Raw genomic sequence first — 17536 nt, 5'->3', positions numbered from 1 at the left:
CACATCATTTAATTCCTATTCAATAGCAATAACAATGTAATATTGATAGCAGTGAAGCAAACATGAGGTGGACTATAATTGGAATGTATGCAGGAGAATAGCAGAGGTGCCACAGAAAAGGTATTACACTCCGCTCGTGTGTGTGTTCTTGGTTTTCGGACATAAAGCATACGGTATGATTGGATTGAGAAGCTGAGGGCAAGTCTAGTTAAGTGTGTTCACGTGCCCTTGATTTGATGTGCTGCTGCGTGTGTAGAGGTCCCTTAACATTCTCATACTCTTTTCCTCTTTGCTAAATCTACTTCCTGTCGCCATGATTGATTGCAGAAGATGTCTTACTCTTTGTTTTTGCTTGTGTTTTGCTTACATCGTCGTTTTTCTCTTCACCGCACCAGCTGATCCAGCTGTCCTGTAGCCCGCCTCATCGCTCCCGGTCTCCTCTCTCTCTCTCTCTCTCTCTCTCTCTCTCTCTCTCTCTCTCTCTCTCTCTCTCTCTCTCTCTCTCTCTCTCTCTCTCTCTCTCTCTCTCTCTCTCACAGTCTCTTCTCTCTCTCTCTCACAGTCTCTTCTCTCTCTCTCTCACAGTCTCTTCTCTCTCTCTCTCACAGTCTCTTCTCTCTCTCTCTCACAGTCTCTTCTCTCTCTCTCTCACAGTCTCTTCTCTCTCTCTCTCCCAGTCTCTTCTCTCTCTCTCTCACAGTCTCTTCTCTCTCTCTCTCACAGTCTCTTCTCTCTCTCTCTCACAGTCTCTTCTCTCTCTCTCTCACAGTCTCTTCTCTCTCTCTCTCCCAGTCTCTTCTCTCTCTCTCTCCCAGTCTCTTCTCTCTCTCTCTCCCAGTCTCTTCTCTCTCTCTCTCCCAGTCTCTTCTCTCTCTCTCTCCCGGTCTCTTCTCTCTCTCTCTCCCGGTCTCTTCTCTCTCTCTCTCCCAGTCTCTTCTCTCTCTCTCTCCCAGTCTCTTCTCTCTCTCTCTCCCAGTCTCTTCTCTCTCTCTCTCCCAGTCTCTTCTCTCTCTCTCTCCCGGTCTCTTCTCTCTCTCTCTCCCGGTCTCTTCTCTCTCTCTCTCCCGGTCTCTTCTCTCTCTCTCTCCCGGTCTCTTCTCTCTCTCTCTCCCGGTCTCTTCTCTCTCTCTCTCCCGGTCTCTTCTCTCTCTCTCTCTCCCAATCTCTTCTCTCTCTCTCTCCCAATCTCTTCTCTCTCTCTCTCCCAATCTCTTCTCTCTCTCTCTCCCGGTCTCTTCACTCTCTCTCTCCCGGTCTCTCCTCTCTCTCTCCCGGTCTCTCCTCTCTCATCTCTCTCCCAGTCTCTCCTCTCTCTCTCCTAGTCTCTCCTCTCTCTCTCTCCCAGTCTCTCCTCTCTCTCTCCTAGTCTCTCCTCTCTCTCTCTCTCCCAGTCTCTCCTCTCTCATCTCTCTCCCAGTTTCTCCTCTCTCATCTCTCTCCCAGTCTCTCCTCTCTCATCTCTCTCACAGTCTCTCCTCTCTCATCTCTCCCAGTCTCTCCTCTCTCATCTCTCTCCTAGTCTCTCCTCTCTCATCTCTCTCCCAGTCTCTCCTCTCTCATCTCTCTCCCAGTCTCTCCTCTCTCATCTCTCTCCCAGTCTCTCCTCTCTCATCTCTCTCCCAGTCTCTCCTCTCTCATCTCTCTCCCAGTCTCTCCTCTCTCATCTCTCTCCCAGTCTCTCCTCTCTCATCTCTCTCCCAGTTTCTCCTCTCTCATCTCTCTCCCAGTCTCTCCTCTCTCATCTCTCTCCCAGTCTCTCCTCTCTCATCTCTCTCCCAGTCTCTCCTCTCTCATCTCTCTCCTAGTCTCTCCTCTCTCATCTCTCTCCCAGTCTCTCCTCTCTCTCTCCTAGTCTCTCCTCTCTCATCTCTCTCCCAGTCTCTCCTCCCTCTCCCAGTTTGTAACAGAACAGAACTGAGCTTGAGCAAATAGAAGATTCAGTTCAGTTTCATGTATTTTTTGGTTTGTGTTTCCACGTCTTTGTCATGGATTGGTAATCATAGGGCTCTAGACTAAATCCTTCTTAACAATATTTTTGGCACGGTGAATAAGTAAACCTTGAAACAAATTGTTTGGATGAGTCAAAACAAGGCAGCTGAATGACATAGGGATTATCTTGTCACTCTCCAGCATATCAAAGAAAAACAAAACTAATTATGTCAAGAAAACGGACAAAGAACATTTCTCCACTCTAACTAGGCTTGTTCCTAAGACAATGCTTGATGGGAATTGGTGTGACTAAAAACCAAATTGAACCCAAATGCCTCCAGCTGGTTGTCAGTCTCTCCGTGTCTTGCTTAGTTCAGCAGGCAGTGGCAGCACAATAGAAGTAGGGCAGTGCTTTATCAACCCTCTCAGGATGACTGAGATGAGATTTACATCAAACAGGAACCTGCTCTGATCACATGCCAACCGTATTTATTACTACATTCTGTCTCTCCCTCAACTCCCCCTTTCTCTCTTTTTGCTCTCTCTCTCACCCCCCCTCTCTCTCTCTTAACCCCTCCTCTCTCTCCCCCTCTCTCTCTCTCTCTCTCCTCTCTCTCACCCCCCCCTCTCTCTCTCTCTCACCCCCCCCTCTCTCTCTCTCTCACCCCCCCCTCTCTCTCTAACCCCTCCTCTCTCTCCCCCTCTCTCTCTCTCTCTCACCCCCCCCTCTCTCTCTAACCCCTCCTCTCTCTCCCCCTCTCTCTCTCTCTCTCACCCCCCCTCTCTCTCTCTTAACCCCTCCTCTCTCTCCCCCTCTCTCTCTCTCACCCCCCCTCTCTCTCTCTTAACCCCTCCTCTCTCTCCCCCTCTCTCTCTCTCACCCCCCTCTCTCTCTCTTAACCCCTCCTCTCTCTCTCTCTCTCTTAACCCCTCCTCTCTCTCCCCCTCTCTCTCTCTCTCTCCTCTCTCTTAACCCCTCTCCTCTCTTTCCTCTCTCTCTCCTCTCTCTCTGTCTCTCTCTCTGTCTGTCTGTCTGTAGGTAACTCTAAACAGGGTCTTCGGTGTAAAACCTGTAAGATGGGTGCTCACCTGTGGTGCACCTCGGAATTGTCCCAGCAGCCCTGCAATGGAAAGGTATGTCCCCTGCCCTGGTCTACAGATCTGGACACACACACACACTCCCCCTGCAGTACTGGCCCCAAGGCTGAATAAGTGCTTCTCAAGGTCCTGTCCATGTATGCAGTGAAAAAGTGCTAACCATATGGGCTCACATATGGAATGGGCAGTGAGTATGCAGCAGTGTTTTGTGGGTGTGTGAGCGTGCGTATGCATTCGTGTACAGCTGTGCGTGCATAGATACTGCTGATGCTGTTGAAACCGTCCCAGTTAATCAGTGGTCAGAGTGGTCCCTCTGGTAGAAGGCAGAAGCTCCCCTGTCGGGAACGCTGTCTAAATATTCCCTATCTGTTTCAAACCACACACGATCTCTCTGGATCCCTTCAAGGGCGCCAGATAGATGCCATTGGCATGCAGGGGAAGTCAGGTCCCTGAACAACGTCGTTTGAGATGCCCTGAGAAACTCAGGAGCTGTTGGATGTAGGGAAAAAATACTGTACTGAGAAGTTGAGAGGGAGGGAGGGAGGGAGGGAGAGAGAGAGAGAGAGAGAGAGAGGGAGGGAGGGAGGGAGAGAGAGAGAGAGAGAGGGAGGGAGGGAGGGAGAGAGAGAGAGGGAGGTAGGGAAAGAGAGAGAAAGAGAGAGGGAGGGAAGGAGAGAGAGAGGGAGGGAGGGAAAGGGAGGGAGGGAGAGGGAGGGAGGTAGGGAAAGAGAGAGAGGGAGGGAGGGAGGGAGAGAGAGGGAGGTAGGGAAAGAGAGAGAGAGAGAGGGAGGGAGGGAAAGAGAGAGAGGGAGGGAGGGAGGGAGAGAGAGGGAGGTAGGGAAAGAGAGAGAGGGAGGGAGGGAGGGAAAGAGAGAGGGAGGGAGGGAAAGAGAGAGGGAGGGAGAGAGAGAGAGGGAGGGAGGGAGGGAAAGAGAGAGAGATGGAGGGAGGGAGGGAGGGAAAGAGAGGGAGGGAGGGAGGGAATGGAAGGAGGCGGGAAGAGAGTGATAGGATTATCTACGATGAGCCAGAATATCTTTGGAAGGAACAAAGGAACACCACTCATCCCTGTATTATAACAGTGCTGATAGCTCATCTCAATGTCAGCGCACATGGAAATCAATATCTCCATTGAAACAGTCCCCGTGCCTAATTCAGTGTGAAATTGTTTGTGTGTTCTGTGTGCAGTTGTGAAAGTGTAGGTAGGCTATGTGCTTGTGTGAGTGTTTCATTATGTGTGTGTGCGTGTGCGCGCGCATGGTTGCGTGTGTCGAGACCCCGGCAGCAGGTTTAATTGATTTACAGTTAAGCCAGAGAAAACACAGTGACGTTCGCAATCTTACTTCTCGCAGGATACTCATGTATTGACTTTTGGCAACTGTTGGTCAGACGGTTGCTGCTAAGTCCACCCTGTCTCGTCCTCTCTCTCTACTTCAGTTACTGTAATGGAATTCTATAAATTAGCTGAATAAAAAACACAGAACTACAGGCTATAAAACTGAATGTAAACAGAAAATCCATATTATTCTCCCTCCTCTGTGTGTGTAAGTCTGGGGTCGGGGCCTTCAAGCGGAACTTCAGCTCTCCCATGCTGGTCAACGAACAGCTGGCTGTCGTCAAGGAGGTGCAGCCCACCCAAGGTGAACATGCCCAGTAAAGAAAGTGTGTGTGTGTGTGTATCTGCAGCCATGTGTGGGGTGTCGTGCATGAAGACATGTGTGTATTCTCCACGTGTCCATCTGCATGTGTGTGTCGTATCCCAGCCCTGCGAGGACGTGGACGTGATTCATGTCCTTCACCCTATAGACTAGAACCTTGTGAATAGGGGTCAGCTCTCATTCCACCTGCTGTCCTTTCCTTCTTCCCTGTCTCCTTCCTCCTTCCATCCATCAGTGTTCCGTTAACCTGCCCCCTCCCTCCCACCACCATAACCCCAGGTCTGTCGCTTTGACCTCTGGGCTTGTGGTCCAAAATGGGACCCTATCCCCTTGGCCCTGTCAAAAGTAGTGCACTATAAAGGGAATAGGGTGCTGTTTGGGACTCACATTGGCTCTGAGCCAGGGCAGGCTGGGATTATCGCCTGTTATTACACACATCAGGTAATACAGGACAGCCCATCTCGCTGCCATTACAGTGACTGTTGAGCAGGGAAATGACTGGTTTAAATTGATGGAGCTCTACCTGGAATAGAGAACCAGTCCCAACTGATTCTCACTCTGACTGAAACTCTGCGAGCACATCAACTCAATACAGCTTCTACCACTAATGCTTGACTTTCATCTCACACAACACTGCAACAACAATGTACGTCCTGAAAACACAATGTCCAGAGCCTTGGACTTCACTGGTGCCCTCTGTCAGATGTTCAGCAGGTCACCGTCTGTCTGGGACTGTGTCACTACAGCTATATCTAGAGCGCTGGGCTGGGCCTCCCTTAATGGTAGTTATGATGGCAGTTATACACGATCCCAATCTGTGATGCTGCTTCGCCAAGGTTGTGTGTGGGTGCGCGCATGTGTGTGTGTCTTCTTGCACGTGTGCGTGTCTGTGTGTCCCTGTAAAGGTTTAAATATCCGTGTGTGTTTTCAGGGGCAGGCCGGGGGCGTGGGGTGGATCCTATTTACGCAGCCCTGCGCTACGGGACATCCCTGGCACAGATGAGCCGCTCCAGTTTCGGGAGCGTGTCCGAGTCGCCCACGCACAGCCAGGTAGGACGTCACCACCTGTACCATGGGGACACGCAGCCTGTTAATTAGTTGTTCATTAGTGACTCCATAGATGGTGTCTTCACCTTCGTGTGACCCTGTATTGAATCTTCACATGTTCCATCATCTGCATGTGAGCCTGTTTCTCTTGTCCTGTTAAAGAAATCAATGCAAATTAACCCTTATTTTACCAGGTAAGTTGACTGAGAAACAGATTCTCAGTCTCTAAGTCGTAGAGATATACTGTCACTAAGAATGCCAGTTTAAGTGAGGGAGAATTGCTGGGATTACTGGTTGGCGGGAAAAGTGTATGACATAGAAAACTACAGAAACACATTGAGTGTCCCGAGTTTGTCCTCTCTCACTCTGTTCCATCTGTTCCTCTATGATTTGTTGTCTTAAATCCCTCTTTTTCCATGTCTTGTCTCTGTTTTTCAGGGTGAAGGAGGGGAAGGAGGAGAGGAGGGGGAGCAGAGGCAGTACAGCATGGAGGAGGAGATGCCACAGGAGACAGGGGGTAAGAACACGAGTGTGTGTGTGTGTGTGTCTGTTTGCGTGTGTGTACCCTAATGTATTTGTGTGTGTTTGTGTGTGTGTGTGTGTGTGTGTGTGTGTGTGTGTGTGTGTGTGTGTGTGTGTGTGTGTGTGTGTGTGTGTGTGTGTGTGTGTGTGTGTGTGTGTGTGTGTGTGTGTGTATCTTGAGTACGTACACCCTTGCTTACTGTCTGACCTGATCGTTCAGGCTGAGTGACCCATCTGCTTGTCTGTCAGATCTGCCTCCGTGTGAAAACGAGAAGGCTGAACCAGAGGATGGGGGCAGCGAGCATCTCCAGGAGCCTGTAGAGGAAACCAGCGTGAAGGTACACACACACACAGTCCTTCTCCTGCTAGATGACCTTGTGTTCCGAGACACTATATTTAATGAAAACGTTTTCCGTCTGTATTCCTTCCCCCTGTCTGTGTCCCTCCAGGTTCCAAAGCGTATTGAGGTCCACTCGATCCACACGTATGTAGCGCTCTACAAGTTCCTGCCTCAGGAGCACAACGACCTCGGACTGGAGTGAGTGATTGAATGGGGCCTGTTTGTGTGGGTTTGTTGTGTGCCTATATGTGTGTCCGTCCCAGTATTTAACTGCGGCTGTCATTTCTTCGAGATTCAAACGTCCTTGACATCTGTCGAAGGCACAATGTGAAGGAACCCTTAATTATCAAACACAACGACAATTGCCGCCCACACATACACACAGTCTGCTTTTTTGGGGGGGGCTGAATGATAAAGACACCGAAAATGAATTAGAGATGAAAGGATGATGAGAAATATGGAGGGACTAGATGGAGAGAACAGCTGGAAACAGACACAGACGCAGAGGGAGAGGGAAAAACAGGGGGGCGGGCGAAGGGGGAGACAAAAGAGAAGAAAACAATGCCAGCAGAACAGAGAGAGAGTAGAAGGGAGGGAGAGGAAGTGGAGGAGGAAGGAAAGATAGAAGAGTATAAAGGTCAGGATGGGAGAGAATAGAGCTGTGGGAGCAGGTAATAAAGAGGTGCATCGCCATGGGGATGGCTCACAGCCACCTGGTGTCTCACGGGGGTGTGTGTGTGTGTGTGTGTGTGTGTGTGTGTGTGTGTGTGTGTGGGTGTGTGTGTGGGTGTGTGTGTGTGTGTGTGTGAGACAGGCCAGGACGATCAAATAGGGCAGCAGGGAGAGCAGAGCAGACACCCAAGGGACTCCATAGAGAGAATTTGTGTAATGGGGACAGTACAGTAGCTCTGTGTATATAGGACAGTACAGTACACCAGCTCTGTATATAGGACAGTGGATACTGGATAGTCTGTGTACATGAGTCTGATTCATGTTTATGTGTTTTTAAGCGCGTGCATAGGGCTGTGACGGTCCTGGAATTTTGGATGATGGTAATTGGCCGGCCAAATGACCACGGTCACTGTAATAACTGTTCAAGCCTGGGAAAAAAATATATACACATTTTCTCCTTTCCTCTGCTCCGCTCCTGACTGCATGTGCTGCCATAGAAATATAATTCATAGAATGGGCGTCCCCATTCAAGTCAATGGTGGCATAATGGGTGGAAGTCAAAGCAGGATGTAAAAGCAGGAAGTGTACCTATCAATATGTGCTGTGCTTTGTTGATTCAACTCAACTGACATTACAAAAAAGACATTATATTGCATGAGCAGTCAACATCATTTGAAGGAACATTCTATGTGACCATGGAAGTTATTCTGTCATAGTATCAAACAGCCTCGGCAACTGAAGACTAGTTTGCTACAACACCTTGCTTGTATCAGCAAGGAGAAACAAAGTCTCATTGGGTTGTTAAGAGTCCGTGTTACCTCAGATATGGACTCAACCGCACCACTGCCCGGCCGACCCGTCTTCAGTCAGCTGTTCGCTCCACAAGACAATAAATCATCATAACAATGTTTTTTCTTTAAGCGGTTATTTTATTTTCATGTCGGCCTTCATCCATAACTGTCTGTTACGCGCTTGTACGGTCGTTATGCCAGATCTATGTTGTACATGCATGTCTGCGTCTGTTTCTTTTGTTGGGGGGGGGGTCTGTGAGTTGTGAGCTATTGTGTATGTGTAAATTGTGTGCGTGTGTTTGCACAGGTACGTGCGTCTGTGAGTGAGAAAGACAGAGTCCCTGTTTGTCAGACACCGTGCTTGCCACTGATTGGTGCTATTACGTCAGTTACGCATCCAATGATTGTTGCTCTTCTCAACGTCATTATTGTGTGTAGGAATCAAAGTCACCTGTTCCTTACCTACATTTTAGTCACTTAGCAGACGCTCCTATCCACAGCCATTAGGGTTAAGTGCCTTGATCAAGGGTACATCAACAGATGTTTCACCTAGTCGGCTCGGGGAATCGCGCTTAACCGCTAGGATACCAGCCGCCACCTCTGAGTCATGGGAGGGTAGCATGCTGTGTGCAAAGATACACCACCGAGTGCAGTACTCACTCAGTCTATAGTCCCTATACTCTGTGGTCACGTTTGTTTGAAATCATGGACACACTCTCCCTGTATGGTTCTCTTCACTTTTTTTCAATGCTGTCTTTCATGTACTCTCTCCCTCCCTGCTTTTCCTCTCCCCTCTTCCCTCCTTCCCCCCCACCCCCCTTCCCTTATCCTCCTCTCTGTCTTTCGTTCTCTCTCTCAGGCCTGGTGACCGGGTGCTGGTCACTGATGATTCTAATGAAGAGTGGTGGAAGGTGGGTAATGAATAATCTACACCACTGTAAGTGTGTGTGTGTGTGTGTGTGTGTGTGTGTGTGTGTGTGTGTGTGTGTGTGTGTGTGTGTGTGTGTGTGTGTGTGTGTGTGTGTGTGTGTGTGTGTGTGTGTGTGTGTGTGTGTGTGTGTGTGTGTGTGTGTGTGTGTGTGTGCGTGAGTGCGTTAGTTTGTGAGTATGAACTATATCACCTGCCACATTGTTGGCCTCTCCTAAACACCCAGGCAGTCAGAAATAGAAACATAATTTCCTCAGAAAATCACTTCAAGAGGGAAACATAATGAACTAAACTAGCGCTGCGACCTGAAAGAGCTTTTTATTGACTCGGTAATGAGTATTTATTTCAATATATGTCATATTTACTCTACGTGTCATCTGTGTGACAGGGAAAGAGTGGAGACAAGGTGGGCTTCTTCCCTGCTAACTTCGTCCAGAGGGTGCGCCCAGGGGAGAGGGTGTGGAGGGTCACCCAGCCTGTCCCTGCCAGCCGAGGGATGGGCCACATGCCAGTGAAGGAGGATCAGGTGAGACACTCATTTTGTCTCGTCTTTCTTCCTTTGCCCTGTAGTTGTGCCAAAACGATCTATTTCTTGTCTGCTTCCACTGCCTTTGTATTTGAACCTTCCTAAACACCCTTGTCTCTTTTTACCTCCCCTCTCTCTCTCTCTCTCTGTCTCTCTCTCTGTCAGATCTGTGTGGGGAAGAGTGAGGACAGTGAGGGTTTCCTGAAGCTGAGCAGTGGAAAGAAGAGAGGACTGGTCCCTGCTAAATCCATTGAGGAGATCTAACCTCTGTCTCAACACCAGCCCCCCCGTCTCTCTCTCTCTCTCTCGTACCAGCACCCTGTAACCTCCCCACACACCCCTTTAAGGCCTGAGGAGGACCAGCCAGTCCGGGGGTCCTCCAACACCACCATCGTGAGGCCCACCACCCTACTAAACTGAGTGGGGAGCGGTGACCGTTCAGCTTGTGAATTCCAGGTGATGTGGAGGATGCCCCAGCCTCATCCTTGCTGACCTTGTCTCCTCCACCCCAATGTAGCTGACAGCCCAGACTTGAAAGGGTTGGCTTCCCTTCCACAGTGGGTTGGCCTAGGTGTTGTGGAGGACTATCTAAGGCCCCAATGCCCCATGTTTTCCTGCTGTAATGTACCTTAGTCTATTAGTGAACTGGGTTTGTCTGTAGTCCACACCACAGGGGTAAGAGTTTGAGGACTGAAGGACTGGCTGCTGTGGACTCCAGTAACTTCCCTCAGGAAGGAAGGAGCTTTGAGACTATTTTCTGTCTGATGAGTCTGGTCTCTCTGTGTGTGATTTGACCAGTTCTTTTTCACTGTCCTCTATGGCTGGATATCAAGAGGCTGAAGAATGCAGGATTAAGGCCGTCTCACACTCTACAGTCCAAACGTGGCGCTCCGTTTCGCGCATATATAATGACTCAGATGTGTGCCGTTTTGGTGTCCGACAAGTTTTTTTTGTCTGTTCGCTCACAACAATTTTTTATTGGGGCAAGTTGAAGTTCGGTAGCCGACGTCTACGCCCTTTCGTCTGTAATTGGTCAACTGTAGTGTTTTCAAATGAAGGTCTTTAAGGGAGTATGAGAGCACAGTCGTGCGCGCACACCTAGCCGAGTTCTGCTAGGAACAAACAGAACCTAGTAGTAGTGTACGTGACCTTATTAATCAGGAGTTCTGCTAGGAGCAAACAGAACCTAGTAGTAGTGTATGTTACTTTATTAATCAGGAGTTCTGCTAGGAACAAACAGAACCTAGTAGTAGTGTATGTTACTTTATTAATCAGGAGTTCTGCTAGGAGCAAACAGAACCTAGTAGTAGTGTATGTTACTTTATTAATCAGGAGTTCTGCTAGGAACAAACAGAACCTAGTAGTAGTGTATGTTACTTTATTAATCAGGAGTTCTGCTAGGAGCAAACAGAACCTAGTAGTAGTGTATGTTACTTTATTAATCAGGAGTTCTGGTAGGAGCAAACAGAACCTAGTATTAGTGTACGTTACTTTATTAATCAGGAGTTCTGCTAGGAGCAAACAGAACCTAGTAGTAGTGTATGTTACCTTATTAATCAGGAGTTCTGCTAGGAGCAAACAGAACCTAGTAGTAGTGTATGTTACCTTATTAATCAGGAGTTCTGCTAGGAGCAAACAGAACCTAGTATTAGTGTACGTTACCTTCATCAGGAGGATGTACTTGTGTTGTGTGTGGGAGTTCCTGGTTCCTGTTCCTGGACACTGCATGGAAGAAAACATTTGTTCTTTCTCTGACGAACGAGAACAAGCGTCACACTCCTGATGACATCATCACAGATAGACGCCTACTATGATCACAGTAATTCATTTTAAGGAGGTGACCGTGAAGGAGATAGTTGCATGCTGAAGGATGTACTTGTTTCAATGTCGGGGTCAGTGAGATGTTCAAGATACTGGCGATGGTTGTAGGTGTAGGTGCTTGCGTTTTCTCTCACCCTTTCCTTAGGTCCACTTCTCTCTGTCTCACTATCTCTCCTTCCCTCTTCCATCTTTCTCAGCTATCGCATTGGTCCCTTGGCTGGGATTTGACTTCAGCTTAATTTAGACTGGCACAGAACTTAACTGCTCTGCAAGGACGGATGTACGGGCAGGTGGGTGGGTGACACTGGGCAGAGTACACCCTGGTCAGACCAGACAGCCAGCAGAGGACAGGACAAACTAGGTCCATTTCGACGCACACTCTCTCAGATCCTGACTCCCTGGCTGACTCACTGACATTTGACCTCGCACTTGGCAGGTTCCAGAAGGTCATGGGTGTAAGCCGCGTCATTCTATTGTACAGGTCAATCAATCGCACACTTCAGAAAATGTGTTTTTCTGTGTCCTATTTATGAAGGATACAAGAGATGAAATTAGATTGGGGCGGTGAATACTTTCATAAATACTTCAATGTTTTTTGTTCTCTCTCTCAGTAGTGTTTGAATAGCGTAGACCGTAGAAAGCATCTATGAATAGAGACATTGTTAAAAAAAAGAAACAAATGGAGCAGCAACACCTTTTTTTTTTTTACTGCTCTAAATTTGTTTCAATTTTCTGGCCAATTTAGCAGACGGGCACTGAGGAGCCGTGGAAGACTTGGGAAGTGTTTTCGTGTCTTTCGGCTCGTCTGTTTGGTTCACCGCTGGTAAACAAACAACAGCCAAGAGCCCAGTCGGCTGGAAAACCACAAGATGAACAGACCTTGTAAGTGTGACAAGCTGGACATGGTCCCGCTGGACATGGTCCCGTCTGAGGGACAGGGAGCGAGGGATATGGAGGGATATGGAGAGATGTAGACTGAAGGGGTTGACCCAGGTGTTGTACCATCATGAATCAATGTGTCTGTATGCAGGTTTCTTTGTCTATGGCTGACCAATTCAACATTGATCAAATGTCAGTCTCTCTCTCTCTCTCTCCATTCCCCACTCGCTTTCCCTGTCTCTGACACTATTGGGCATTTTTGCTGCTAGTGGGAAGGGTAGCTGGACTGCTGTATTGTACATGTAGATGTATGCATGTTTAATGATAGGATAATGGGTTGGATTTCAATGTTTCCATAATGTACTGACTATTTATTGATTTAGACAGATATCTATCTACTTGCTGAGTTGCAGCACGTAGCTGTCACACTGTTGGCATTAATGACCGATAACATGTCCCCTCCCGCTTCCTGTAGTGTAAGAATACAGTATATACAGTAAGTCATCTGAAGTGTAAAAGAAGTACGATGATGAACATATTGGGTGCGTTGGTAAATTCAAGCTGGAGTGCCAGCTGGAGAGCGCTCTGGGTCATTCGTAAATTCAGATTGTTGTCAGATTGTCCGTTGGTGAAGTCAGAGGGTTTCGCTCTCGGAGCGTTCAGAGCTCACGCTGGACGCTCCGGCCGACGAGGAGGTTTGATCCGAGCGTTCAGACCCCACAACGACAGTCAAGCACCCAAGCTAACTGGCTAACTTGCTAGCTACTTCCAGACACAAATGAGAGAACACCTCACTCTGACCATTTTACTCGCCCTAGCAGAGCTGGTTAGGCTGTGTTCATGTTATCCACAGCGTTGGTGACTGTAACTGTGCTGCCGGCAACAATTTAATTACGCTTTCTTTGTCGACGTTTACTGACGCCGGCCATATTCAACGGGTGTTGCGTGTTCGTAAATTCATCAGTTATGCTCTGGCACACTCAGACGAGAGTGCTCTGAAATCCGTGTAGATAGGCAGAGCGAATTTACGAACGCACCCTTTCTTTCATGTTTTGTTCCTCACGTTGTGCATGATAATGTGATCGTCTTTGAGTCTATATCCTCTCTCTGTGTGTGTGTGTGTGTGTGTGTGTGTGTGTGTGTGTGTGTGTGTGTGTGTGTGTGTGTGTGTGTGTGTGTGTGTGTGTGTGTGTGTGTGTGTGTGTGTGTGGATGAAGTTTCACAGACTGTGATGAATGTTGTTTTTTCATTCCATTGGGTCCATGTGTTCCTATGTATAGCAAGGACTTCTCTGGTCCTCACAGTCCCAGACCAGGAGCTAACAAGACCACAGTATAGTCACAGGGTGTATAGCTGGGTTAATTGTTTGTTAGCTTATTCTCTACCGAATTTTCACATAAGATGTACATTTCTGTAAACTTAGAGTCGGTCACCCTTTGTGAACCCTGTTTGATTCACTCTTCATGTAGCATTTCTGTGTACAGGCCCCTGGCCTTGTTGCCCAGTTGCGATGTTACTTAAGCATTACGACGATTTTACCAGATGCGTCGTTATTTACGAACCAACTTTTTAAAGAGATACTGCTGTTTCAGTATGATATGTTGGATAAAGGAATAAAGACAGACTCCAATGTCAAGTTCAATAGCCTTGTTCTGCATTGTACAAATCCATACGCGTGGAGTCCGGGCAACAGTCCGGCTAGTCGAATACCTATCAACTAGACTCCGTAACATCATCCTTTTCAATAGAAAGTGCAAACATCATGGCATAACATTAAGTTCTTAACAGTCAAGTCATAACAATTGAAAAAGCATGACATTTTCTTTTTTACTTCAGTTGTCATCTTCCTTTTTACATTTAAAAAAATGTTTTTAATTAACAGACGACAAGTTAACAGTCTCTTGCTTACAGAGTATGCCTAACATTCCACTCATGAGGCCACTAGGTCATTTGACTGCATGAAAGAGCTACTGAGACAACAAAAGAATATGCAACATGAAAATATTGTCCAATTTACATTGTGTAATTTATTGATATCTCTAACTATCCCCAGAGATAGGCTATCCAAAGTCAAACCAGCTTTGCCCCGATTAGCTGAAGATAATTGGCTAAATAATTTGCCTAACTATTCCCACCTGCGAACACACAAGACACCCACATTAAACCACACCCCAAAACCAACTCACGTTTGAATTCAGTCATGGCCGCTAGCATTTGCGAATGAACCAAAGCCAGAACAAGGGCAAATTAGGAAGTGCAGTCACCCTTTCAAAGTGTTTCCCAAACAAGCATGTAGAGAGGCGTAACGTTCGCGTCATCAGACCATGTGTCGATACTGGTTGGATCAAAAGAAAAGCAGCACTCTCCAATCAGCTTTCTCCATTCAAATCTGACCTTAACATTAGAATTATCCCACAATCCTGACCATGGATCACTTCCTATGAGATATTACCACCTACAGTATGGCTGCAAATAGGCTATTGAGTTGGCTTACTATGCCCTATAAAAATGCACTAAAACACAGAGTGGGCCCATCATTGCGCAAGTGTTGTCACACATCATGAAACCCATTGAGGCAAAAAATAGCTAAATAGGACTCAGTTGATTGAACATGAAATGCATTTCAATATGATTGAACTAGGCCATGTAGCCTATGTGTCTTTTAAAGCAGTCATCTCAGTTTTCATTTGAAACATAATTGTATCCTTGACTTGTTTGTAACAAATACTGTGTTTTAACTTTGTATTTGTAGTCAACTTCGTTTTGAAGTTATCAGCAGTCACAGTCAGACAGATCGAATCAAGATGTTTAGGCTGTGTTTAGCAGAGATCTGTGAATAAAGTGACGCAGGAGGGCACTTTGGGCACGAGGTGTCTGCAAAGGTTTTTAAGAGCCACGTTACTAACGAAGGCTCTGGGAAAACACCTCGGCTACTAAAGACACATCGTTTAGAACGTTCTAGCGATGATCTGTCAAGAGGAAGGCTCTGGGAAACGAGGCTCTGCACAGTAAGTGTATGTTTTAGTGTGTGTGCGGATATAGCCTTAGTTAATATCACTGGAAGAACACATGCCTCAATAAAAAAAACTTTACCCCTGAATGAAACTCTGGTGTTGTGTGAGTAACTGTCTCTGCTCTCATTCTCCCTCGTCTAGCCGCTTTACTCTTAAATACCAGCCGTCATGTCCACTTTGCTCTCTCTCCATCGTTCTCACTCACTTCCGCTCGACAGATGTAGGATCTTAATTTGAGCCAGTTCGCTACAGCAGGAAAATAATCCCGCAGCGACAGGAAATGTGATTTATTATGTGAATTATAATAAATGGACATTGTTAAATGTTTTGATATACGTTTTCCATAAGGGAAAATCAAGTCTGACATTTTTTGGTGGAAATTACTAACTTCCGAAGCCTTTTTACACCTCAAATATATTACAAGTGCAACATTTCATGCACTGTGTTCTCCTCTAACACATCTCTTTCTTTTGTGACAGAACCTCTACACTTCATTTTGCAGGGTAGGATAGTGTGACAATGGACTTCCAGAGTCCTTGTTTAAGTATAGGGATAACAAACGCTTTACTGAAATGGGGCCTACTTCTATAACTACCAGTGACTGCAATCTGGCCTTTCTCTAGTGTGTGTGCCTTAGTATGAGTGTGTGTGTGTGTGTGTGTGCTTGTATGTGTGAATGTGCGGTGTGGGCACCCTCGCTGGCAGAGGTGTGTTACAGCAGCAGGGTATTTTGGTGTCCTCTTGTCTGCCTGTAGTAGCCACCATCTGCCTAATTAGTGTATAAGGAGCAGAGCATGCTGGGGGCATGCTGAGTGAAACAGTACTTAATGGCACGCACCCACACAGTCACAAACGCAAATATAGGGACTAAATATTTTGATGCTTATGCAAGGAACACAAATCGCAAGGGGTTGCGATGTCGTTTCCTAGTTTACAACGAGGCTGCTGAAAGGCAGAGATCTGACAAGCCAGAGAGAGAGAGAGAGAGAAGTGGAGGTAAAGATAGATATAGAGGGAGGAAGAGAGTGGGGGGTGGGGAGAGTAGAAATAGACTGAGGGAGAGAGGTGCCAGAGGAGGCTCCATTTCAGAGTGAAAGGTAACACTTTATTTGGATAGTCCATCTGTAGATGCTCTACAGATTATCAGTAACATATCAACTAACCCTAACCTTCGCCCTTATCCTAACCCTAACCTTAACCCTTACCCTAACCTTTATTCTAACCGTAACCTTAGCAAGCAGTTGCTTATCAACAGATAGTTTGTTGATAGTATGAGATTCCAGACAATCCAAATAAAGTGTGAACGAGTGAAAAGAAATGAGTCACAAGCTCCATATTATGTCACTGACTGTCAAGCATCCCCTGGTTTTTGAGAGTCCTGAGGATTTCATGTTCGTTCATAACTTACAAACCAAAAGTAATGAATGGCATGGTATGCAGGACACATCTCCCGAGGGTAATAAACAGGCTGTCTGTCCGCTGTACCAATTTCTCTTCGGATTTCTGTGAGCGGGATAGGGCAAAGCTTGCCTGGGAACCCTACCAAGCTAGATAGAAGGCTGCATGGAAGGCTATCTGAAGAAAGTTCGCTGGCCTGTGCAAAGCCTGATCTTAAGGCCAAGATAGTTTACTACACCTAAGGTGAAAACATACACTGAGTGTACAAAGCATTAAGAATTGAGTTGAGTTTTTTTTGCCCTCAGAACAGCCTCAATTCGTTGGGGCGTGGACTCGACAAGGTGTCGAAAGCCTTCCAGTGGGATGCTGGCCCATGTTGACTCCGATGCTTCCCACAGTTGTGTCTAGTTAGCTGGATGTCCTTTGGGTGGTGGATCATTCTTGATACACACGGGAAACTGTTGAGCGTGAAAAACCCACTGCCATACTCCGTTCAAAGGCACTTAAATCTTTTGTCTTGCCCATTCACCCTCTGAATGGCACACATACACAATCCATGTCTCAAGCTTAAACATCCTTCAACCTGTCTCCTCCCATTCATCTACACTGATTGAAGTGGATTTAACAAGTGACATTAATAATCAATCACAAAGTAGGCCGTCATTGTAAATAAGAATTTGTTCTTAACTGACTTGCCTAGTTAAATATAGGTAAATGTAATAAAAAATACATTTAAAAAAAGTGCTATACAGAAACCCAGCCTAAAACCCCAAACAGCAAGCAATGCAGATATAGAAGCACGGTGGCTAGGAAAAACTCCCTAGAAAGGCAGGAACCTAGGCAGGAACCTAGGAAGAAACCTAGAGAGGAACCAGGCTCTGAGGGGTGGCCAGTCCTCTTCTGGCTGTGCCGG

General features: G+C 46.9%; 1 protein-coding gene across 3 annotated transcripts in view; it reads left to right on the top strand.

The window, feature by feature from the left end:
* Positions 1-15316, top strand: part of LOC129832991 (SH3 and cysteine-rich domain-containing protein 2-like) — a 30854-nt gene extending 15538 nt beyond the window's left edge. For all 3 annotated transcript variants that reach the window (XM_055897182.1, XM_055897181.1, XM_055897183.1), the window contains 9 exons: positions 2969-3063; positions 4577-4667; positions 5617-5735; positions 6171-6249; positions 6504-6592; positions 6704-6792; positions 8917-8968; positions 9374-9511; positions 9677-15316. In XM_055897182.1, the coding sequence (XP_055753157.1) occupies positions 2969-3063; positions 4577-4667; positions 5617-5735; positions 6171-6249; positions 6504-6592; positions 6704-6792; positions 8917-8968; positions 9374-9511; positions 9677-9775 (851 nt within the window). In that variant the 3' untranslated portion in view covers positions 9776-15316. The remainder of the gene's footprint in view (positions 1-2968; positions 3064-4576; positions 4668-5616; positions 5736-6170; positions 6250-6503; positions 6593-6703; positions 6793-8916; positions 8969-9373; positions 9512-9676) is intronic.
* The last annotated feature ends 2220 nt before the right edge of the window (positions 15317-17536 follow it).

Source organism: Salvelinus fontinalis, chromosome 34, assembly GCF_029448725.1.
Source record: "Salvelinus fontinalis isolate EN_2023a chromosome 34, ASM2944872v1, whole genome shotgun sequence".
In the NCBI taxonomy this organism is placed as follows: Eukaryota; Metazoa; Chordata; class Actinopteri; order Salmoniformes; family Salmonidae; genus Salvelinus; species Salvelinus fontinalis.
The sequence above is the reverse complement of the archived record's forward strand: the minus strand, read 5'-3'. Positions and strand labels throughout refer to the sequence as shown.